At 33.5% G+C, this 25437-nt stretch overlaps 1 protein-coding gene across 9 annotated transcripts in view; it reads left to right on the top strand.

The window, feature by feature from the left end:
- The window catches only part of tmod (tropomodulin), a 351180-nt gene that overhangs the window by 313327 nt on the left and 12416 nt on the right, over positions 1-25437 (top strand). For 3 of the 9 annotated variants that reach the window (XR_011951597.1, XR_011951596.1, XM_072540131.1), the window contains one exon: positions 14235-14292. The exons of the other annotated variants lie outside the window; for them this stretch is intronic. Coding sequence is in view for 1 of the 3 variants with exons in the window: in XM_072540131.1 (XP_072396232.1) it covers positions 14235-14272 (38 nt within the window). In the remaining 2 variants the exon portion in view is untranslated. The remainder of the gene's footprint in view (positions 1-14234; positions 14293-25437) is intronic. 9 annotated transcript variants of the gene reach the window in all.

Here is a 25437-nt window from a genome sequence, read left to right as displayed (position 1 = left end):
CTATTTTCGATGTATATTTTCAAATATTTATGTTTGACAAAATAAAAAAAAATAACTAACTAGTCGGTTTTCCTTTGCGTCTATTTACTGTATTTTGTTTCTATAGAGATACATTTGGTAAAGGTCTAATCTTTGAGGTTGAAAAATTAATTTGAACACCTGAATAACTTGAGATTGGTCCGGTGGCAATTCAGGAGCAGAATCTAATAGTTCCGGATTTTCAAGATCCAATGTTAAATTTTCCGTTGTTATGTTTGCTTCTAATTCCTCTACAGGATTTGACCGAACAGTAACATAAGATGGCCCAAAGTCAGTATCTTGAACTATATCAGCATTCATAGGTCAAATACCAGAAGATTTATATCCTCTTATGTGCACAGTATATCATGTACTATCATCGTCTTCCCAGGGTTATTATGCATCCATACTGTCTGCTTTGTACACATAGTTTTTAAGCGAACCATAGATCCAACATCTAAGGGTTGCAGATGATGGAGCAATGGAGAGGAAATGATAACCCGATAACAATATTTTCATTTGCTTTTTCGACAACAGTAATATTCACATGTGAGTTATGATTATTGAGTAACAAAAGAACTGGCTCTTCCTTGGTGGGTTTAGCATGCTTGATAAAATGGCCAGTAAAAACAGGACCTGAAAAAATTCCCAGCTTCAATGGAATCTGGAGGTCCACCTCGAACAAATAGATCAGAATATTTACGTCGTGGGCAAACGAACGTAGGAGGAATAAAATTACCAGCTGCATTACAGGCGCAAACAACTGTTACAAGGATTCCCCTCTCAGCGGACGTGACGACACCTACTTGCTTTTGCTCTCGACCAGAGGCTTCTTAGGCTTTTGAACAGTCGTGACTCTCCTTCGTCAATATTCCAAATACGAAAAGTCCTTGGTATATTTCGAAGAAAACACCAACGTTAGTCCTGTTGAAAGATGTTGCTCGACTTGTGACGTGGCTTCCGTTGTTCTTAGAGATAAATGTGGATTTCTATAGGCATAAAATTTTGGAGTCAATCTGGACCAGCTGTGTAAATTTGATGCCAAGAAGAAGTAGCTAAGCAACGAGTTTCGCGGCACTTTGGTAAGCCAATTTTCGTATCTCCATGGGAAATAGTCCAAAATATATTTTGGCACACTTCAGAATATATGAAACCATTTTACTTTCTTCTTCAGTTGTAAAAACTGGTCTTGATTTAGCACAGTCCACATGTAGACTCTCATTCTCCTTCTTTTATATATATATATATATATATACATATATATATATATATATATATATATATATATATATATATATATATATATATATATATATATATATCGAGAAAAGGAGTACGACCGTCAATCCAATATAAATTAAGGATCACTCCGAAAAGAGTGGTTGGTTTTTCCGGTCAAAAGGTGGAGAAAAAAGACAAAGTTGATGGCTACTTCATCTATTTATTGAAGACGTTTCGCTTTCTTAATCAGAAAGCATCATCAGTTCATCTTAAAAATATATGTAGCAGTCAGTGATAACAAAGTTGTAAAGACACTTAAGTAAATGGACATTATACGATTATGATGTATAAACAATAAATTGAACTAGATAAGTTAACAATTTGTTCAAATGTATAAGTTAAAAAAAAACATTAAAAAAGAGAATGAAGAACTAAGAAAATCAAAGAAGCACTTCCAACAATATATATATATATATATATATATATATATATATATATATATATATATATATATATATATATATATATATATATATATATATATATATTTTAATATATATAAGGTTTTGTTTAAATCAATAGTAATAACTAGAATTTTACGAAAATCAAATTTTACATTACATGATCAAAATGAAGCACGTTTACACACCCACTATTTACGACTATCGGCAGACGACTGACTAGACAGTGCCGATGCAGGCCAATAAGATAAGACTGAGTCAACTAAAGTTGAAAACGTTCAAATAACCTATGAAAAAGTCATGTTACTACTTATCCCTGTTACAACCAGCCCCTTGTTTCCCTACATGATCTGTTATATGTCGGATACGCGTGTCATTTCTTTAACCAATACCTATTGTCTCGGAGTAAATTTGGAATACACATTCCTGTCGGACACCTAGTAGAATTTTCAGTTTCTCTTTATCGTCATGGTTGCATTTACGTAATCAACTGATCTCTTTCTATATCTTTCATGATTATTTATTCCCTTCGAAAAATTCCAAGACTAAAAATTCCGCTGTTGTTCCCAGAATGATATCGATATCTATGGATATATCGCTATGGAATTAGTTTGTCAAAGCTTATTGGAACTAAACAGTAAAATCTCTTAAAAACTTTTACAAAAAATAACAAGTATTGATCGCTATCTTTGTTATTTTGTTTCAATTCTTGTCCTGTAATATTTCTACCAGAAATTTTTCTCACGCTTCTTTGTTCGTTTCAATTCATATAAAGTTTATTGTAACTTTTTTTTTTGTTATTTCACCTACACTTTTCTTATTATTATTGACCGACTTAAGCCCCATGTTAAGGTGGAGTGATAGAATCGACTTGCAATTTCTCGTGTGGAAAAACCCCCGTCCGTGACGCTTACAAAAGCCGTTTCATCCGGAAACATATCCAGAAGGTAGCAATAGAGAACAGACGAACACAGCATCCTTTAGATTAGCTCATTCGCTAACTTTTACCGCAACGTGTGTGGATAGAAATCGCTTCAGGGCCGACTCCCTCACAACGAACACTTCATAAGATGACTTTTTTGTTACTCTTGTTGTATGTGTTAAACTTTACACGTAGTTAGCAGCAAAAGATAGTCGGTTTCTTTTTATAAATGTTATTGTTTCATTTGAAACGTTTCCAAGAAAATAGTTTTAAAACATGTGAAGAAACCGTTATATGGTTACCATTACTCAAAATTTTGGCAGATTAGATATTTTGTATAAAGAACTGACACATTGCGAAAATTTAATCAAATTTTTACAAAGATGCAGTAACATCATTCTAAAAGCAACTATACGTTGGCCAAGAAATCTGGATCCTCAAATACCATGGCCAAAAATAGTGTACAATATTAAATCCAATGACGACATTTTATTCCGTCAATCGTTGTCCCAGCTGTATTCGGTAAAAAGTCAGCCTTTTTTAAGTCTTTTTTACAGCCGTCGACATATTACTGATGTTTATTTTTAAATCTGTTCATCGAAGACTTCACTTGAATGATTCCAACACCTTCACTACAGACCTTCCCTTTCGTTGACACAGTACACTACCCGTACGACGAAATTTTCTAACGGTAGACAGCATAACTTTGTTGCTTGGTACCGGCTTACTAAAGTGTTCACTATATTGTTCCATGATTAACTTTAAACTCGGCCTACCTTGATAACTATTTCCGTACGAGCGAAAATAGTACGGCACTATCAAACTTTTTTTCCCTCAACACACATTATTACCTTCAACCCCAGAACACCACGTTCATTACAAAACTCACAATACATCATGGCGATGCAACAATATGCCGATGCACAAGCATGCGGGCTACGGAAAAACAAGCACTGTGTATTTTGACATCATCATCATCATTTGGCTCTACAACTCTATGTGAGTCTTGGCCGCGTTTACTATTCGCCTCCATTGTTGTCGGTCCTGAGCAGCTATTTACCATTGCTGTATTCCCATTTTGCGTAGATCACCGGCTACTGCTTCCTTCCATCTCTTTCTTGGGCGACCAATTGACCTTCTGCCATCGGGCCTTTCCCAGAATGTGGCGTTCAGGAGTCTTTCGTCACTCCATCTTAGTACGTGCTCGCCCATCTTATTCGGTTTGCTTTAATGTAGCGTACTATGTTTTCATCTCCATATACTGTCTGGAGTTCATCATTATGTCTTCTTCTCCATTCTCTTGTTGTCTCTTTTCTGCAAGGCCCATAGATAGTCCGCAGTATCTTTCTTTCCAGTACCAGTAATTCTGTCGTTTCCAGCTGATTCAGAGTCCATGTCTCGCTTCCATACGTTATTGTGGGACGAATTATTGTCTTGTACACTCTTATTTTTGCTGGTATTTGATTTAAGTACGGTCATTAATGAGTAATATGCCCTGTTTCCTTCAATGATCCTGGCTGCCGCGTCCTTTTCATATTTATTTTCAGATGTTATGATCGCCCCCAGGTATCATATTTATTTTGTTGTTAACAAATTGTTAGTTGAATCGATGAAGGCTTTTAAATCACCAAGGGCGTTTTTCCATTTGTCAATGGACCTACATCTATCGAAAAACCTCCAGGTAAAATAATATATCATTATCATCATTAATGAGTCCTGATTTGTCCATTTTTGAACATAGATCTCCTCTAGATATTTTCATCTATGTATTTATGTTCTGCGCCTTTACTCCTCATTTATACTTAGGATATATCATATGTGAGATATTTTTTACGGATGCATTGCCGAAAACCCTCTTACCGACAGAGATCTACATGCTGAGTCACATCACCATCCTGCACAATTACATGCAGTTATTAAAGCCCTGATTACAAGATCCGAAAGACTGACAGACGAAGAACATCAAAATAAAGAAATGCATAATGTGAAGAAAACGGCGTTAAGAAAAAACGGCTTCTCAACATATACCATCGAAAAGGCGCGGAATGCTCAAAGAAGAATTAAGAATTAAGAACGAAAGATGAAAAGCCGAATTCAAAAATCGTTCTACTATATGAGAAGGGGATAACAAAAAAAATTATAGAGTGTTAAGAAAACACATAATAGAAACGATATTTAATACCGCCAAAAAATCTCAACTATTTTACCATCCGCAAAATCAAAGATATCGTTAGAAACTCAAGGAGTTTACGAGATTCCATGTGGGGACTGTGACAAATCGTACATTGGACAGATCAATCGAAGAATCCATGTTAGAGGTTAAGAACATCGAGATACTATCGAAAGAAGAGAAAAAACGTCGTTCCTTGCACAACATGTCACAAATATAGGACATACAATAAACCGAAACCAAATGACGATGACCTAACTATGACGATGCCAAGGAACTAGCATTAAAATTAAAAGAAAATGTGAAATCAGAGAATCAATAGAGAAAAATCTCATCAGTCGAAACCAAAGAGATGATGATCAAAGGCTTTAAAAACATGAAGAAGACAAAAATAAATCAGACAACAAGGCCGACGACTAGGACCTCTCCTACCTATACATGTACAGGGCCAATCACAAGAAGCGCTGCCAAGAACCATTCGAGAGAAGTGCGCCAAGATCGGCTATATAAGTAACTATAAATGTTACTGCCTAACTTGACGATAACAAGTGTGACATTGCCGAAACGTCAAAACAATGCTTTTTTTCAAAACCAAAATTATTCAAGGCGAAGTCAATCCCGGAAAACACAGAAAGCACATATAGTTCCCGAGGAAATTTTTCTTGGATGTGATTTTCAGTGATGTACCCAAGTACCATTCAGAGAAGTACCTAATATCAAAATTTGAACCAGAAATATAAAAATGGTATCAAAGTTACATGCCAACCTAAAAACACCTTTAAATATTAAAGGGAGCTCCAGTCTGGCTGTAACAAAATATATATTGGTGAAACGTCCAGGAATTTTTTGGGAAGATTAACTTCTTCTTATGGTGCCGTGCACCTATAGTGCGTTGGCGATTTATCTTAAGGTCAGACGTCTGTCTTTTGCGGCATGAAAAAGTTCGCCAGTGTTAGTTACGCCTGTCCAGTTCTTTATATTTCGCAGCCACGACATTTGTTTGCGACCTACTCCTCTCTTGCCCTCAATCTTTCCTTGGATAATTAGTTGAGGGATTGCGTATTTTTCCCCTCTCAGGATGTGGCCCAGGTATCCAATCCAAGATTAACATCACACAAGAATGATATTAAAGAGTTTTACTTAAAGGCAATAGATGATGGCATACATATCATGCTTACGAATTTTGAAATTTTCTGATGACATAGCTTTAATAGCAGATCGTATCGATAATGCCAAGAAAGTACAGGAGGCCTTGCGACAAGCAGGTCTAAAGGTAAATTTCTCAAAAATACAATTCATGACAAACTTGGTTGTCACGAAAGTGTCGACACTGATAGAAGTCAGATACAGAAAACTGCTTTGTATAAATATCTAAGCCACGAAGTACGTATTGGTAGAGATAATGATACATGCGAACTCCATGGGCCGCCTTTGGTAAACTACGAGACACACTAAAGTCAGATATTCCCATGTGATTTAAATTAATGACGTATCCCATACAAATCTAAGCCATAACCCTAAGAGATCGAATTCCAAACCCAAATCTGAGGAATCTGAGTATAAGACGCTGTAAAAAAAATAACAACCTTAAATGTATTGGACTGGAGATGTCGCGAGAACGGATGATAATCGGTGGAATAAAATAATTATCGAATGAAGACCGAAAGAAAATGCCTTTAAAAACAGAGGGCGTCCTCCAACAAGACGGACCGAATATTTACGATGTATAGATACAAACTGGATACAAAGAGCAAAAGATAAAGAGAATGGAAGCCATTAAGAGAGACTACGTACAGCAGTTCACACATATATAGTTGAATAATGATGACGTTTCTATTCTAGTATGTACCCTTCTTACATATTAATATAGCTACATTGCAGCGACCTCTTTCGTTTTAATATACTCGTAATCGTCAAAAAGATTCTCTTGTGTTTCAGTTATGACGACTATGTTAATCTTACCTCGTATTATATGAAACCATAAAATAAGGATAGAAATAGATAGACATATTTGTTACTTCGTTGAGCATATAGAAAAAGGGATAAAAATATTTTTTGACAGTTTGCTTGAATGAGCTAAACCTTTATTCGAACTCAGCTTATCTCCGATCCCCAGTCCTCTAAAATTGACTCAATCATAGTAAGTAATACGGAAATTAACCGAATCCGAGTCCTGCTCTATTAACGCCACAATAACTCGCTTCTACCCTTCCCTATTCAGCTTCACGTCCTTGTAGTGTCTAATTACGAAGATTTTCACAGTAATGAAAAACATGGAGGAGCGACGTGCTCATGTAGCGGCATCTCTCGAAAATACTTAATTGTGACTTTTGTTACGGTTCGTTGTACAGGAATTGTATGGGTTAGGGCAGTGGCGCAGTCCGTAGGATATGGATTACTATTATATACACAAGAGTATAGATATAAATGAAATGGTGTTAGTCGATACGCTTTGTGTTTTCTTGGGGCTTTATTGAATATGTCGGGATAGAATAATATTGTTGCAAGAACAGTTTGGATTTATGTCAGCAAGGAAGAAACGGATGCCTTGTTTGCTTTGAGACAGTTGATAGACACATGCGGCAAGAAAAGAGAGCTACACATTTGATATTTATAGATCTTAAGATGGCGTACGCACAGTTCCTAGACAAGAGCTGTGGAGATGTATGAGAGAGAAATAAGTTCCTGAGAAGTACGTAAGGCTTGTGAAGGATATTTATCAGGGACTTGTGTCGGATTAATAAAAAGTTTTTCAGTGACGGTTGGTTTACATCAATACTCTTCACTGAGTTCCTACCTCATTAATCGTGTTACAGGAAAAATAGTGGCAAAAAAAAAGCTATCATCTCATTAGGAGTATGTCCATGCGTATTTTTTAGTGAAGAAGACATCGTAGAGGTCCAACATATTGATTTTTCATTTTTTTTTCCAGCCGTTGGATTTTTCTGAAATTTTGATCAATTACTTACCTAACCGTAAGAGTAAATTCAGTCTTACTGGTTTTTTTTTTCTGTCACTTTTTTTTTTCAAATAGGAAAATGATGAAAACAATCACGTGTGATTGAGCCAGAACTGTATATAGGTCAAAAAGGTCAAAGGTTCAAAAACCGTATAACTGAACATAGAGCTAGTCTTCAGAAATTCTCAAATTTGTTTAAATTTCAATTGTTATTTTCATAAAAATCTCTCTTTCGGCGTAAACAGAATTCTAATATCATCGCAGCCCGAAGTTAACGAATAAAATGAAAAAGGCTTGTCTCTAAAAGCTTCGTAAAAATATCGAATTATTGTTATCGTCCAAAGTATCTTTTCCGGTCTGTTTTTTCCACCCGCCATTAATTTTTAAAGGTAAAACTCTTCCTCGATTTGTTTCCCGATTCCCGGACGACCTGTAGTCGAGTAGCTCCAGTTGATCCTATTAATTACCAGCTGGACCGCCCTATCGACAACTGTCGCGTATTGAAAATGGCTTTCGAAAGAGAGGAAAAAAAAGAATTGTCAGCCGCTCTTTAGGGAGTTAATGAAGATTTTATATTTGCCGATTGGTAGCAGAATTTCTCTTCTGAAATTGAGGATTATTTTGTTAGATTTTACACGTATGAAAATATTGCCTTATACATTTTTATAAAAGGTAATTTAAGTAAGTTTGATGGACTCCAATATTTCATAAAGTAAAGATTCTTGGTAATTTTGCTTGATACTCTTGCAAATGGATTCTACCTGGATTATGCATTTGCCAAATACAAGTTAGAATGTACGTAATATAAATTAGAATGTAGAATGTTGGAGGTAATGGATTTTCTAAAGAGCTATGACGTTATAAATAGTTGCGTAGATCTAATTGGCAACGATGCACTGGAAGGTATAAGTGACATCTGAAAAAGTCCCACACATTTATGGTTCTTATGATAGCCCAGGCGAAGTGGGTTAAAATTATCGTAAGAAATTATTTGCAAAAACATTGAAATATTTAATTAAAGAAGATTAATAATAGTGATCATACACGAAATATACAATTATAAATTTAATATACTTAATAAATGTAGGTAAACTTCTTAATCTTAATGTTTACTAATTTGTTAAATATTTAAATCTAATGCCCCCATTACCAGCAAATTAGCATATTACAATATTTTAATGACAATGTAAAACTAGCTCGAGGCAGCTTGCAGATGTCTGAAAAAATATAGTCTCTTAAGTTTATAATTAAGTCTGACACTCTAGCCATGTTCTCTTACTACATATTCATTTTCTACTTTCCTGACAATATTCTAAAGTTACTTAACTAAATGTTTTTCGGTTAATTTCCATACATTATCCAATTTAAAAGTTACGTTGCAGGCAGCAACTTCGTTTTTTACCAACGCTCATATTTTTTCAATAGGATTTAGTTCCGGATGATAATGTGGTAGACGCAACGTTCGGCTAGAATTTTATCAATTAAATATTTTTACAAAGTGTCTTGTGCGTTTTTATAATTGTAAATAATTCGGCCTCGTATGAAAAATATTTCTTTCAGCAAGCCACTTCATACTGCATCTTTCTTCTAGAAAAAAATTGAAAAAGGTTCTAGGAATACATTATGATAAGAGGCATTGTCTATTACCAATATGCTTTTTTTCGAAGCATTAGGAATGAATTTTTTTAACCACTTTATAAAATTGGTGCTATTCAGTTCATCATGGTACTCTCCGCTTTTTATCCCCAATTTAAAAATGAGTGACCCTGGCACGATCTTGCTTTTGATACGGTATGTGAACCATGAATATATGTTTCATCACAATATTTTAATTGGCCGTTTTTGTAGTTTTTAAGTTTTCTTAAATATTCATATCATATTTCTCCATTAAAACTTTTGTGTTATCTACAGTTTTTCTCCATCTAAATTCTTTTTTTTTTAACTACTTTTCTAAACGGGTCTATTTTGTCACTAAAATTTACCCCTTTATCATTCTTTACTTCTTCAAAAATTCTTTTCATTTTACGTCTTCTTTTGTGTATTGCAGTATAAGAATACATAATTCTTCGAATTATTTCCTCTTCAAACTCGTTAACGGACCCTTTAGAAGTTGAAGGTTTCTTAATAGTTTTTCGAGGTGATTTAAAGCGTTCACCAGAAGATTTTTTATGTTTCTTGAACAATACTTTTCACCGTGTTGATAGAAACATTCCAAGTTTTGGCCACTCGTTCCTGCAAATTTATATATAATTTTTCGACCTTGGCTATGAATAACTTTTCTGGAACTACTTATGTTTCCACGTATTTTCTAGAGCAACAGAAATTAAAAATTAGTTAACAAAAAGACTATTCAGTAAAGCTATAATTTTTTTGATCAGATGTTATATACCATTTAAAAAAAAAACGTTTTTTATTACTAAAGTTAACGAAGTAACAAATTTTAATTTATTAAAAAGTAATAAAATAAATACATACCTTACTTTCCAATAAATTATTTCACTGCACAAAATATTTCCAAAAATTATTATCTGTAAGTCATTAAAATAATAATTAAAACATTAAAAATGACATAACATAACATAACATAACAATAACATTAAAAATTATGATAATTAATGAAAAAAGAAACAAATTTTACTGCACTATGAAAAGATTTGGAGTAGAAACAACCTGGACGAAGAACTGCCAAATAATGACATTTAACCAGAGAACAGACAGAGAAGCGACACTCCTTTTAAGTTACGTGGCCAAGCCGCCAATGACAGCTAACAACGAGAAAATTAATAGTCAGTGGGCATATCGGACAATATAAATTCTTAAGAGCGTAGGCGCAAAATTTCGGGCCAATGCTTTTTAAATGCATTCATTTTCTTCGAATCCTGAAAAAACTAATAAGTATTTTTGCAAAATTTAAACGCAGAATGAAAGACTACATTATTACTGAGGGCCGAAACCTAAAAACTTCTATAATGTTTATTTTAATAAGTTACAGAGGTGAAAAAAAAAAATAGAAAATTTAGTGTGTTTTTTAATTTCAAATATCTCATTCAAAAAAACTTTTTGTTTATTCTAAGGGACTTTCGGCCCTCGGTAATAATGTAATCTTTCATTCTGCGTTTAAATTTTTCAAAAATATTTGTTAGTTTTCTCAGGATTGGAAAAAAATGATTGCATTTAAAAAGCATTGGCCCGAAATTTTGCGCCTCATCATCATCATCAGTGGTGCTACAGCTCTAGTTGAGCCTTGACCTTCCCCAGTCTATTTCGCCAGTCGTTTCTGTTCATCGCCAACCGTTGCCAATTTGCCGCGCCGATTTTCCTTGCGTCCTCGTCCACACCGTCCCTCCATCTCAGTCGTGGTCTGCCTCTACTCCTATTTCCCACTGGGACCGATAATAGAGTTCGTCTGGGTGGGTAATTTTCATTTGCTCTTGACACATGTCCAGCCCATCTAAGCCTACCTATTTTTATGAAGGATATTACATCTCTACCATTTACTATTTTTTTATACTTCTCGTACAATTCGAAATTATATCGCCTTCTCCAAATACCATTCTCACAGAATGCGCCCATTATTCTTCTTAGTATCTTCCTTTCGAAGACGAGCAGAAGATTTGCGTCTGTTTTGGAGATGGTCCATGTTTCTGACCCATATGTCAGCACTGGTAGGATGAGTGTTCTATATATTATTAGTTTGGTTTTCTGGCTTAAATTTCTGTTTTTTAGCTGCTTGCTTAGTCCAAAATAACATTTGTTTGCTAGAAGTACCCTCCGTTTTACTTCTTCAGATGTGTCATTATCGTTTGTTATGAGAGAACCCAAATATGTAAACTTATTTACTACCTCAAAATTATATTGGTCTATACTGAAGTATTCTTCGGCGTTTCTAGCTCTATCTCTGTTATTTGGAATAGATGCTAACATTTTGGTTTTTTCCTCGTTTATTTTAAGGCCCATATTTTGTGCGGCTGTCAAGAAGGTGGAAGTCATCTCTTTAAGTCCTCGTGTAGTACGTACGATCAAATCCAGATCGTCAGCGTAAGCCATATCCTGCGTTGATTTATTAAAGATTGTTCCCCTATTGTGTAACTCGGCATCTCTTATAGTCTTTTCTAACGCTATATTAAAGAGAAGGCACGCCAGCGCGTCTCACTGCCTTAACCCTGCACATGTTTCAAACGCTTGTGACATATCGCCTTGTATTTGCACTCTGCAGATCACTTTTTGCGCCTACACTCTTAAATAAAATTGAGCGTTTATGTTGACTTTCAAAAAATATGAAATATTGCAAATATTCAAAATGCAGTTCACAAATCCTATAATTATTATAAAGTGAATCCATTTTGAATAACAAATCTTCTCGTCTGCAAGCTTCTATCCACACTTTGGCACTACAAATTTTTAACAGAACAAATTTTAAGCAAAGAACTTTTTCTGTATTTATAAATAATACTTTATTACTTACAACTATAAGAGTATTAGTATATTCAAGTATATTGTAAGTAATAAATATTTAACTTTTGTCAATATCTAATCTTAATAAATTTACAGTTTTGTCCTGACTAAGTCACAAAAATGTCACTAAATATTGAGATATACAACAAATAAAGTTTTAATATTTTTTATTTGTAATTCCCATTTAAAACTCCTAAATATTTTATGTACTCCGATCCATATATTTGATCTTTGTTATTTATATTTAACGAATTAAAAATTGGCAGACAACTTTTGTATATAGCAAAAAGTAGATAAGTATTTAGTTTTTTCATAATTTGATGTAAGTTTGTTTATTTGCAACCATGTTTTTACAATTTTAAAGTCTTGTTCTGTTGTAATTTTAAGATTTTCCCAATTGTCGGTCTAATTATGTTTTCAACAATTTTTAGTTTGAGCATTATAGTAATTTCTTATCAAATATTCTCGTGTATAAAACCCTCTATATATTTTTATTTCTTAAAAATACTATATTCGTATTGTTGCCTTCGAACGCGCTGACACCCGGCCACCATCTGTTGATTTTTTGACCTGAGCCTTCGGAGACTTGCGTCTTTCAATAAAAGAAATAGCACTGCCACCAAATTTAATGTTTTCATTTTGAACTATCCCTTGGCAGACCAAAGTTTATTTTTTATAGCTCGGACAGACACATCGGCGTCGGCTTACTGTTCGAAAGTCAAACCAATACTATTATGTAATAACTAATAATAATTACAAAGCAATAGTAATTACCTGCTATTATTCTTAGGAAATCTAAATAAACTTATTCCTTTTCCTGTCACAGATGAACATCCGCGAATCGCACAAATATATCCAGACATTTTAAATATAAATTAAACTTTTTACTATAAACTTATATATTTTAACTATAACTATAGCTATAAATAAATTAACTTTTAGCTATAAATAAATTATATAAATGGTCAAATGCACTTGTTGTGTCGAGTATTTACCATAGACGCCTACGGACTATCGAAAACAACCAGAATTAAAGAATAAGCACGTGTTTTTGACAGTTAAACAACCAGAATCGGGCATGCGTATACAAAAATGGTACCCGCTTTTGGACCGTTGTGTCGCTTCTCTGTGTTGGTAAGTTCTCTGATTTAACGGATAAAACTTTTAGGATGATCAGTCCAACTTATTTCAGACGTACTTGTGTTCTGCGTCGATATGACTCATAGCTCTTTAGAAAATCCATTACCTTTACAAAAAATCGGTCGTAAGATGCAGGGCCAGACTGGCTCTGGCCAGGCCAAAAAAAGGCGCCAGACCGGTTCCCTCTCCTAACCTTTTTTAATGAAACTTTTTTAATAATAATGCTTGTAAAGTTAATCAATATTATTTTTGAATTTTTATAAGTTTAATTCTAATTTAAATCCATAAACTTCAATATCAGCCAATTCGAGGAGTTTGTCACTATCCCTTAAACTCTGTTATACTTATTGTACTCCCTGGATACTCCAATAAATTTTTAAAAAATGGCGTAGAAGCAGCTAGAAAAAGTAATTTTCTAGCTGTTTCTACAGAAGAATCTACTAGTTCAACTTTAAGAAATTTAATAATATAATTTAATCATCGGATTTTTTCTCGGATTTTATGATGTACGTGGCAACATTCAGTAGTTTATAAAGACAGGTGTATCATAAACTGTTAAGTTTAATCACATATTTCACAATTATTTACCTATTGTTTTATACATTAGTAATAAAAATTATGCAGAAATTCACCGCTCTTTATCAAAACTAATAATTTTATTCATCGACAAGAATAATAAACTACTCAAAAAAAACTGCCATAAAACTATCGTTGCCTTTAAATCACCCATAATGCAATATAAAATATATACTTAATGATACCTTTCATACATTACCAATAACAACGATGTGTTCCACGTCGAGACTATTATTGATCTATATTTTACCTCCCCTATGTCGCGAGGGTGTTTTTTCACCTGTTTAATGTACCCTTTTTCGCTGTTTACAGAAAGGCGTCTGTCTAGATTGGGTGCCACCAGCTCATAGTCTGGTCATTGCCGTTTTGAGTATGTAATTGACAATTATAATCTGGTTATTGGTGGCGGACTTAGATAGAATGCTTATAGACCGGTCAAATTAACAAATTCGAAAGAAAAAAGTACTTTTTTTAATTAAAAGTATAGTTTTTGATTTGGCCTAGTAACCCTAGTGGTAATATCAGAGGGGATTTTAGATTGATTTAAGGATTACTAGATAATATTTCGGTTGGTTTATAAAGAAATTCGGCAATGAAGCAGCAAAAATACTCAGAATAAAGGAAATGAATTATAGTTTTAACAAAATAGATATACTCTTCTTTCAAGATCAACATATTATGTGTTAGATGAAAGCACTCAATTAGCGAAATAATTTGTGATTATCTCCCAATTTTGCAAGTTAGCGCTTTAAACTTATTTTGAAATATAATCAGAGAATTTAAGACAACTTCATTTATATAGTCCAGTCGTCAGGGATTTGACTCATAAAAATCATACGAAGATTTTGCCGAGAATATTAACATTGGGACTTCAAAAAGATGCAAAAAAGTTTAGGGCTTCCCCTCCCAAAACTCTCTTCGTAAAAAAATTAATTTACTAAGAATCTGTACGCCGTAGAAAAATGTTTAAATAAAAAATGTAGCTGAGATAGTTTTGAACAAAAATGTTTATTAGCACTTTTTGCATAAAATGAATCGTTCTCTGACAAACAACGCCTGAAGCGACCGGCGATTGTGAATGTCAATTCCGTGCGCGGAATCAATTTTAAATAAATTTGTAGCAACTCGACGGTAAAAAATCGATATCTTTTCATTAGAGTGTGCTGTTGACAAAAATCAAAAACCGTTTTAAAGATGAAGCGTGCAGATTTAGTATGCAATTTTTGTATTACGTCAGTTTGTATAAAGCTGTTCAATAAATAAACTTTGCGTGATTGTTGCCATTTTTACGATTCTTGTGAGATCAATAAAATTTATTACTTTTATTGACCTTTCGTAGTAAAATTTCCATTGTCAGTGACCAGTCTTTAAAACCTATAACATGAAAATTTGATTTTGTTTTTTGGCAACAAATATGAGGCATTTGAGATGTGACTAAAAACGTAGAATTTAAACTTTTACATTACAAATGATCGCACGTCACGGGAAATGCCCCCAAGAAGACGGTTTTGGGTACAATTTATAGCAAAAGTTAAGTACTTTTGAAAAACGTACTAGTGTAATTAAAAAAGAGCAGTTTTAAAAGTTTTAGATAGTTTGTAATATGAAAGTTTAAATTCAGCGTTTTTTAAGCGTATTTCAAATGCCTCACATTTGTTACCAAAATTTAAAACTGAAATTTCATGCTATAGATTTTGAAGATTAGGTTCTTGGAAACCCCATCGTTGTCGGTCATTGAATGGAATACATTGTATTGATCATTAGCATCATCAAAAACAGTTCATTTGCAGCAAAATACAAAAATTGCATAAGAAAGATAACCTCTTTACCTTATACCCTATTCATTCTACAAATTCCCTATCGTCAATAGAACCACGTGTAAGCCAAACAGGGTCGTACTGATGTACGACCTATGTATCATATGATTTTTAAAAATATTTACTTTTGAAACTGTTAGTGTAAGAATTTCTTGAAATTTAATCATTATATCACAATTAAACGAAACTCTAAAAAATAACACGACCAGTAAATAACTTAACAATAACTATACCATAAATATAACACAATATATTAACTTAAAATCAACACGATACAATTTGAATTTAAAATGCTCGCAAGTTGGGATCTGTAACATGAGAATCTGTCTCGCTTAAGGTAATAAATTATATTTAATAGCCTCTTGACGAATGAGACGGCGAATATCAACACGTGCTCATGTTTACTGATGGGAATTTGGTAAACGAATAAACTTTAGCTACATTTTTTTCTACGCGTACAGATTCTTGATAAATCGAACCCGGACGTAAAAGTGGTAACTTTTTTGCATCTCTTTTAGCGTCCTAAAATTGACACTTTCGGCAAAATTCAGCTTGTTCGTATGATTTTTAAAGGTTCAGTTGCATTTTCGTCTCTGACGACTGGGGTAATAAATAATTCTGCAATATTATTGGATGCAAAAAAAATAGACTAATAAAAATAAAAGGATTTAACTTTAGAGAACGTGGAGGCTATATAGATGTACTAGGAAAGAACCAAATAAAACCAAAGATGATTGAAGAGCCTGTCGCAAATATAATGTTCATTTAGAAGACATTAACCAACAAAAATCGAAATGCAACACTACGAGAATCTGTGGTATAACTCCATCAGTTTTCTAGAATACTTTGAACAAGCTTCGTGTGGAGTTGATCATATAATAATTCAATAACTTATTGAGACAATCATAAAAATATTTCTTTCGGTATATATGAGCAACAATTCACTGAGAATTGTTGACAAGAAACAATTTAGTATTTTGATTGGGAATAAGTTAAATTACACTAATTTGGTTTTTGTTATTTGGTAAAAAAATCTTCTAATAATTTAATTTTATCTGACCCATTCATATTGACAATTCAGCCATATATTATACATTCTAAAGTAGAAATCTATAAAATTATATGGTATATGGTCAATGACATATTTATAAATAATTCACAACATTTTTTAAATAAATTATTGAATATTGAATTTAATTCAAATAATATTGTAGTTAGTTTTGTCATAAATAGTTTATTTACAAATGTGCCATTAGATAAAATTTAAAAAATAAACAAAATAAAATTAGAGAATATTAATACACTGACAACTAGACCAAGAATAGATGTACAAGCTGTAATGAAGTTATTGATATTATGTACTGATAATACCTGTTTTCAATTAAAAAATGCATCCGAAGTAAACAATCCAAGTGTCAAATTTAATAAACTAATTTTAAAGTAAAAATGTGGCTTATTCCCAAAAAAAAAAATAGTAAAATGACAGAAGAAACATATGGAATGGGTTAAAAAACAATGTCAAAGTCCCTGTGAACGGGTAACAGTTAAAATAAAAAGAATATCCTACTACCAACAATATTATAGAAAAATGAAATAAAACTCGAAAAAGCAAAATCAAATACAAATAAAATATTAGACCAAAAAAATCGTGATTATAAAATTATGTTTGTAGCCAAAATAACATAATTTAAAGAATATTTCTACAAATGCCATTACCAGGCATAAAAAATATAAGAAAAGTATATGATGATAATTTTATCCATTTTTTAAAGATTAATTTCGACGAAGAAGACAATCCAGAAGAATATATGTCGATAGTTTCACTTATTGTTGAAATTTTAATAATGTTCTTTCTAATTTGTACCAATTTGACCGGCCTATTAATTTATTTCGCACATTCGTAGCTGCAATATGTCCCTAAGGCGTAATCACACCCGAGCAATTAGTCTGGTGCATTTTGGATAAACGTACACCATTCAGCTTATTGCTTTTCGCTAGAAGCACTATGTAGGTACAAGCACTCGCTGCCAAATTGTCGCTACATGATTTGTGGAATTAACTGTTTTGTCGGTATCTCTTTCTTTCTATTCTTACGTAGGGTTTTAGTTTCTGAAATTGTTAAACGTTTTTTCAAGTTGATAAAATGATTTGCCATTTGTTTACAAAACTTGTATGTAAATAATTTATACATAGAGTACTAATGTTGAAATTTGTAGAGATATTTATCGCAATAAATTAAAACATTTTGGATGTACCAGTGTACAAAGGGTACTCCCCATTAAGATTTTTTTTTCATTTTTTACGTTCTATGTGATTATATTATAAAAAATAAGACAACGCAATTTTAATCATCCCGCCACCCCTCCCACTCCGTCAAAAACATAATTTTTTTGTCATTATTTTTTTAGGGGGGTCCATTGTTTTTATTTTGTGTTCTTTATCAAAAACTGCGTCCCTGATTTTTTCAGATTTTTCCGTGCGATTTTTAAAAATCCGAAAAACGGTTTTTTAAATTTTTGGTGGATTTTCTCTAAAACTAAAATCAAAATAGATTAAATCAAGGTTTTCGTAGGTATATAATTTACCCTAAAATCTAAAAGCATATATATATATATATATATATATATATATATATATATATATATATATATATATATATATTTATATATATATATATATATATATATATATATATATATATATATATATATATTATATATATATATATATATATATATATATATATATATATATATATATATATATATATATATATATATATATAAGAAAAAAGAAGTACTTGTGACTCGTTTGGAACAAATATATAACTGTTTTGGATGGGTTGGAGTCAATAAAAGGGCTATTGGTTAACTATTTTTTTATTCTCGAGCTTTCAATTGTGTTTACAATTATTATCAAGAGCTAAAAAGGACAAAATACTTACAAGGTTGAACTAAAAAGAAAAAACAATTTTTTGTTAACTTACCAAATTATGTATTAGCAGTAATTTTTACTTACTAAACTATTTTTTTTATTTGGTAAGTTAACAAAAAATTGTTTTTTCTTTTTAGTTCAACCTTGTAAGTATTTTGTCTTTTTTAGCTCTTGATAATAATTGTAAACACAATTGAAAGCTCGAGAATAAAAAAATAGTTAACCAATAGCCTTTTTATTGACTCCAACCCATCCAAAACAGTTATATATTATATATATATATATATATATATATATATATATATATATATATATATATATATATATATATATATATATATATATATATATATATATATATATATATATATAGGCTTTTAGAACATTCAAAAATTGGGCGAAACACCTTAACTCGTTCTCGTATTTTTACTTTTTATGTGATTTAAAAATAAGACTCGGCGCAATTTGTCTATAGACCCGTAAGTTGAGTGTACATAACCTAAAAATGCAAAATATAAAATGGACCTGCAGCCACTTCGAAAAAAATGTTTTTTTTTCGAAAAAAAAAAAAAACGGGTTTATAAAAATAGAAAAATTTCGCTGAGTCCTATTTTTTAATTAGATAAACAGTAAGAACATGAGAAAATAGATTCAGATTGTGTCGATTTCAAAAAATATGATTACCCCCTCCAAAACCTTAAAAAACCGTGAAAAAGTGTTTTTTTTGGGGGGAATTAAAAGATATTTTGCCCAATTTTTTAATGTCATAAAGACCCTATTTAATTAATAACTTGATATATACCCTATAAAAGACCTTTATTTAATCTATTTTGAAGTCTATAAAATGGAGAAAATCCCCCAAAATCCCCAAAAAAGCAGTTTTTCAGATTTTTTAAAATGGCGCAAAAGAAGTTCTATGTAGTTTTTGAAAAATACAATCATTTTTAGGTTATGTACGCTCAACCTACAAGTCTATAAAAAATAGACAAGTTTTGTAAAAGTATAAAAAACGAAAAATTGACTTTTCTGGTGGAAGGGTGAAGGGGTGTTGGGCTAAAATTACGCTGAGCCTTATTTTTTAGTCACATAGAACGTAAAAAAATAAAAAAAAATGAACTCTGGGAGTGAGGGCATTTTTCACGAGGGGGTACCCTTTAGGATTAAGGATTTTAAGGTATAAGAAATCATAATATGATATCCGTCTCTATATATTTTGTAGAGGGCTCCACATGCGTCATGTTGTGTACACTTAATTTTTTTTTTACGCTTTTGCTCTTTTTATAATCATTGTGTCGCTTTAAGGTCGTGGCATATTATCGTGCACGTTGCGTTTCCAGCACATAGCGTTTAGTTTCCGAAAAATATAATTTAAATGGTTTTAAATATGAACAACGCACACTGTCCGGAACATAGCGTTTCAGACACTTAACGTTTCCGTTCAGTATATTTGAAAACAATATTTTACTGATGTCGACGGCTACGTAACGAGCCGTAACCGGTTGGTAAGGATAATGTGAATTAGATGTCCGTCGTTTTCCCCTTGTTTATTTAGGTATTTGTTTGATTTTGATACAGAGTATTTAAAAAAAAATTTTCGAGGCTATTTTGTCATTTATGCATGTGTTTTTATTGCTTTGTGACAATTGATCACGGAAGTGATAAACAATTAAGACTTTTGTACGGAAGTGATACCTCTTCTTTTTAAAAATACTTTTTGGCTTGATATGTATGGTTTCGTTAAATGTACTATTTTTTTTTTAACTGAAGGTGAAATTAAATTTAAAACATATTTAAACTGAATCCTATTCATTCTAAAATAATTGTTAAACCTATTAATTATTATTAAATTCCTAATTGTTTATCACTTCCGTGATTAATTGTCACAAAGCAATAAAAACACATGCATAAATGACAAAATAGCCTCGAAAATTAATTTTTTTAAATACTCTGTATCAAAATCAAACAAAGATCTAAATAAACAATTAGGGGAAAACGACGGACATCTAATTAACATTATCCTTACAAACCGGTTACGTAGCCGTCGGCATCAGTAAAATATTGTTTTCGAATATACTGAACGGAAACGTTAAGTGTCTGAAACGCTATGTTCCGGACAGTGTGCGTTGTTCATATTTAAAACCATTTAAATTATATTTTTCGGAAACGCTATGTGCTGGAAACGCAACGTCCACGATAATATGCCACGACCTTTATTGAGAACTCGTAAGCTACAGCCGGAACGTAAGACTGACTGAGAGAGAAAAACAGGTACTTTAACAAACTTCCTACTTGGCAAGAGTGGTATTGCTACTCAACGCCATCTACTTTAGACGACAAGACACCACTGTGTCTCCGGGCTACGTAAAGCTCGCTGAAATATTTGAAAACACCCTATAAAAATGAGTTTCCTTCACAATTAATTCCAAAATCATATTAAAACAGCCACTTCGGCTCGAAGTAAAGGACATCAATCACCCAGCCTTGATTTCTTGTAATAATTCGAGTGTTAGGATTTCTTTTGAAGCAACCTTCGGTGTTTCACGTCTAATTCATTATTTGCGTTTCCTAATTGAATTTTAATTTTACAAATAGCGGCGGGCTTTGCTTTGAACGTTTCAGGAGAAAGGTATCGTTCGGGTCAAACCCTTGGGAAAACAGCCTCCGTGGCCCTGACCGTGGCTCGCTCGCCTGTCTTTTACGGAGGTATAAACATTAAAGCGGAATTAAAGGGTTCGTTATTACTGGAGTGGTTCGAGATTAAGCATCTTGTTGCTGAGTGGGGCGTTTTATATAATTGTGCAATATAAATTACGGTGACAATTATATCTAAACCTCTGAATAATGTTATTAATTTTCTTACCAGATTATAGTCCGTCCGCTCAGCTTGGTAATATTTTGACAGATACCACTTATTTTGACAGATACCACTCATTATTAATAGTCCAAATAAAATTTACTGTTGCAGACTTCTTTAATTTAAAAAAGAAGAATACTCATGCATAATTGGAGTGTATAATCATTTGTTTTGATTAAAAATATATTTGTAAATACCATCAGATATATGGAGAGCTATTAGTTGCTACGCAAACTACTACATATCGATTCTATTTTGCATCGTCTAATAAATGTAAATCCAGTCTTCGTATAAATAAAACGGAAGCTACGTCTCGACACTTTTGACAGTTCATTATAAAAGTTATTAAAGTGAGACGCAAATTTTTCGATAAATTATCATAGAAATTACATATAGTTCGTTGGAAGTGACGCTTTTCAATATTTTATATACAAGAAATTTTAGATACCATACCAAGAAACTGGTATTTACGTATCCCGTTCATTTTTGGAAAACAATCAACTTTTATTTTCAAATACACATTTTATCAGACGTCACCTTATGACGCCATCAAAGTTTATTAGATAGGAGTGTTCTGTGTGCGATATACAATCACAAAGGCTACTAATTCTCTATTTAGTCGTATGAACTATTTACTTAAAACTCTATAAGAAAAGTTGTAGATTCTTCTTGACATTTATTAATAACGTCTGGAGGTCTGTTTTTCTATACTATATCTTATCTCTCTAATCGGACGATAAGTATCAAAGTACCTATCCACCCCCTTTACTCCACATGCTGGAGTACCCCAGGGCTCAATACTTGCACCAGTATTATACACAGTTTACAACAGTGACATCCCCGCCCACAGTATAGATCGGAGTCCCTTCGACTTTACGCTGATGACACTGCTCTACTCACGTCAGGATCACACAGAGAACATGGACGACTGTCTGTATCCGAGAGAGCGTAAAACTACCTTGATAGAATCATTAGATGGTGCAACAAATGGAGAGTGACGATAAATCCCTCCAAAACATAAGCAATTTTATTCAAAACCTCAAAGTGTCGCTATGTCCAGGGCCGAATAACCCTGTTAGGAGAGGACCTTATTCTTAGAAACTCGGTTTCCTATGTAGGAGTTCATTTTACTAGGACCCTCAACTGGAAAACCGACATTCAAGATACCCTAGATAGGGTGAGAAAGAGGTTTAAACTCCTGGCAGGGTTGTCCGGTAAACTGGGAAAGACGTCATCCAAAACTTTAGTGCACATCTACAAAACATTCATCAGACCCATCATCGAATACAAGGCATACGTCTATGCTTCTCTAAAGACCTTCGAAATCAATGCCATTACGGCAACCGAAAGAAAAATCCTTAGATACTGCATGAAGCAGAGCAGGTTATATCCATCAGCACACATACATACACTGGCAAATATCACACCAATTAAGAACAGAATCCTATCCCTCAACAGGAGGTATGTCCTAAGAAACATTGCAGGCTCGAACAATAAAGCCAAACGAATACGAAAGACTCCTTGCAATCGCCAAGGGCAAATATTCGCCAGGCTTCCCAAAAGAAAAGTTCCGTTTCATCCAGCTAAACTTCTGCACAACACTGGACATGAATTCCCTGATGAGTATTTTGAAATTCTAGAATCATTCCCTATTAAATATCGCAGTTAACCACTGCAAGCCAAAACGCTGATAAAGAGCCGTTCCTACTGTATGGCTGGTAACCCCTGAAGTACCTCTTCTGACATGCTTGGCAAAATTCACCCAAATTCCTCTTGTTCGCTCCTTATATATCGTTCACACAAACACGCTATCTTCTGAACCATAGCTCCTTAGTAGTCCACTACTTCACCAATACAACAATCATCACGTTTATCATACCGCCATTACTCCGAAAGAAAGGAGTACCCATTCCTCGAAGAGGCGTTAAGCCTAAACAAGGTTAAAACTCTGGCTCGTATACTGTATCAAAATCGTCTTCATGGAGCTCTGAGCTCATGTTACGCTTTGATCTCCCTTGCGATCGTTCTAGCTATCATTATTTGTCTTAGAAATTAGCCGAATTACCTCTGAGGAGAGCTAGCCATCTAGGTCATCTGCACAAGTTGCAAGTGTGCAGCCCCTCGGTAATTGTAGCCTCAGTACCCCACCACACGGTAGATCTAAGTACTGACCTGTGTGGCACACCCTTTGACAGCTTGATACTAGTATTGGTTCCTCTATTTGTGTAGATCTGTCTGTAAAGTATCTGTCAACCACATTGACCAGGTACTCACTAATATCCAATTTCTATGTTAAACGTATTCTTTACATCCACCAGGATCAGAGTAGCTCACCTCCTTATATCCTATTGTACCAAAGAGGTCACTTCCAATACCGCATCTTTGGTTGACCATAAAACAATATTGCCGGTCACTTAGCGCATTCTTCTCTTGAAACTCTCACTCAAGGAGACGGCCCTTCACGAGCTTTTCAACTGAAATGGAAACTGCTGTTTTACGCTCACAAATTCTGTTGTTGCAGCGAACTTCACCCTCTCCAACATGAGTCCATCCATGCGGGGCGCCTTTCTGATCCTGATCCGTTCTAAGGCCTCGTCCAATTCCGTTTCAGTAAATGGTTCCGCCTCCACAGAGCCTGTAACCATCTCCCTCCAATCTTCTACCTGAGGAAAAAGCTCGCGTACCAAATGAAGCTTCCCTCCTCTGGTAATGACTATGGCGTCTTCTTCTTTTTTATCTTACTAGTGACAATCTTGGAGATCGTTAACCAGATAACCACTAAGAGTTTATTATACGTTTACGGTCAATACATTTTTTTAAATTTTTATTCCTGAATTTTTTACGCTTTTTCTTAACATGTGGTTTCTATTGTGAAAACAATTCTTACAAACACAACTTTATCAAAAATCACCCTGCAGATGGCTTCTCTGTATATCCGAATTCCATTCCGAGAGTGAAAGTTGAAGGAGAGTGACTAACAAACAAAAAACTCGCCGAAAAATTTTGTAAGGATATTCATGGTTTGTGAAAATTGTTTTATCAACCATAACATTCTTATAATTATTCTTTGCAGTGTTCCCTTTATCACCACTCCACTTCTACCTCTGTAGTGGAGGGTGAGTGAAACTTTGTGAAGGTTTTCCCCGGGCAGTGAAAACGTTTCTGTGAGCCACAACTTTAATAAAAATCATTGCGTAGATAATTGCTAATTGCCATTCCCTCACTATAGCAGGACGAAAAGAGGAGTGAGTATCTAAAACCAAGAAACTTTGCTAAAAACTTTGTGACGGGTGTTCGAGGGCGGTGAAAACGATTTTTTCTACCATAACTTTATCAAAAATCGCCGTGCAGGGAGTTTTTCTTTATCATCGCTCCATAAGGATTTTCATGGATTGTTAGTTTGTCAACCATAACATTACAATTTATATTTGCAGTGTTCTTCTTTATCACCCGTCCAGAGTGGTGTGTGAGTGTAAATCCCAAAAATTCGCTGAAAAACGTTATAAACAGGTGGTGAAAACGATTTTGTAAACCTTAGCTTTATTAAAATCATTATGTAGTTCCCAATTATTATCTCACTTCAGGGGATGGAAAAGAGGGAGAGTGACTGAAAACAATTCGCTGAACAACTTTGCAAAGAGTTTTCGTGGATGGTTAAAAGAACTCTGTCAATCATAACTTTACCATAATTACTATTTGCAATGTTCCCCTCCTTTCACCTCTTTACTTTTTTGAATTTCAGCCACTTCAGGCAAATGGGTCATAAGGGAGCACACTGCAAATAGTTATTGCGATACTGTTATGATTGATATAATCGTTTTGACCACACACAAAAAGTAATTACAAAGTTTTTACACTCCGCCGGCCGGAGTGGAGGGATGGTATAGAAAAACAGAGGGTGTTGACCGTG

Source organism: Diabrotica undecimpunctata, chromosome 8, assembly GCF_040954645.1.
Source record: "Diabrotica undecimpunctata isolate CICGRU chromosome 8, icDiaUnde3, whole genome shotgun sequence".
Taxonomy (NCBI): Eukaryota; Metazoa; Arthropoda; class Insecta; order Coleoptera; family Chrysomelidae; genus Diabrotica; species Diabrotica undecimpunctata.
The sequence above is the reverse complement of the archived record's forward strand: the minus strand, read 5'-3'. Positions and strand labels throughout refer to the sequence as shown.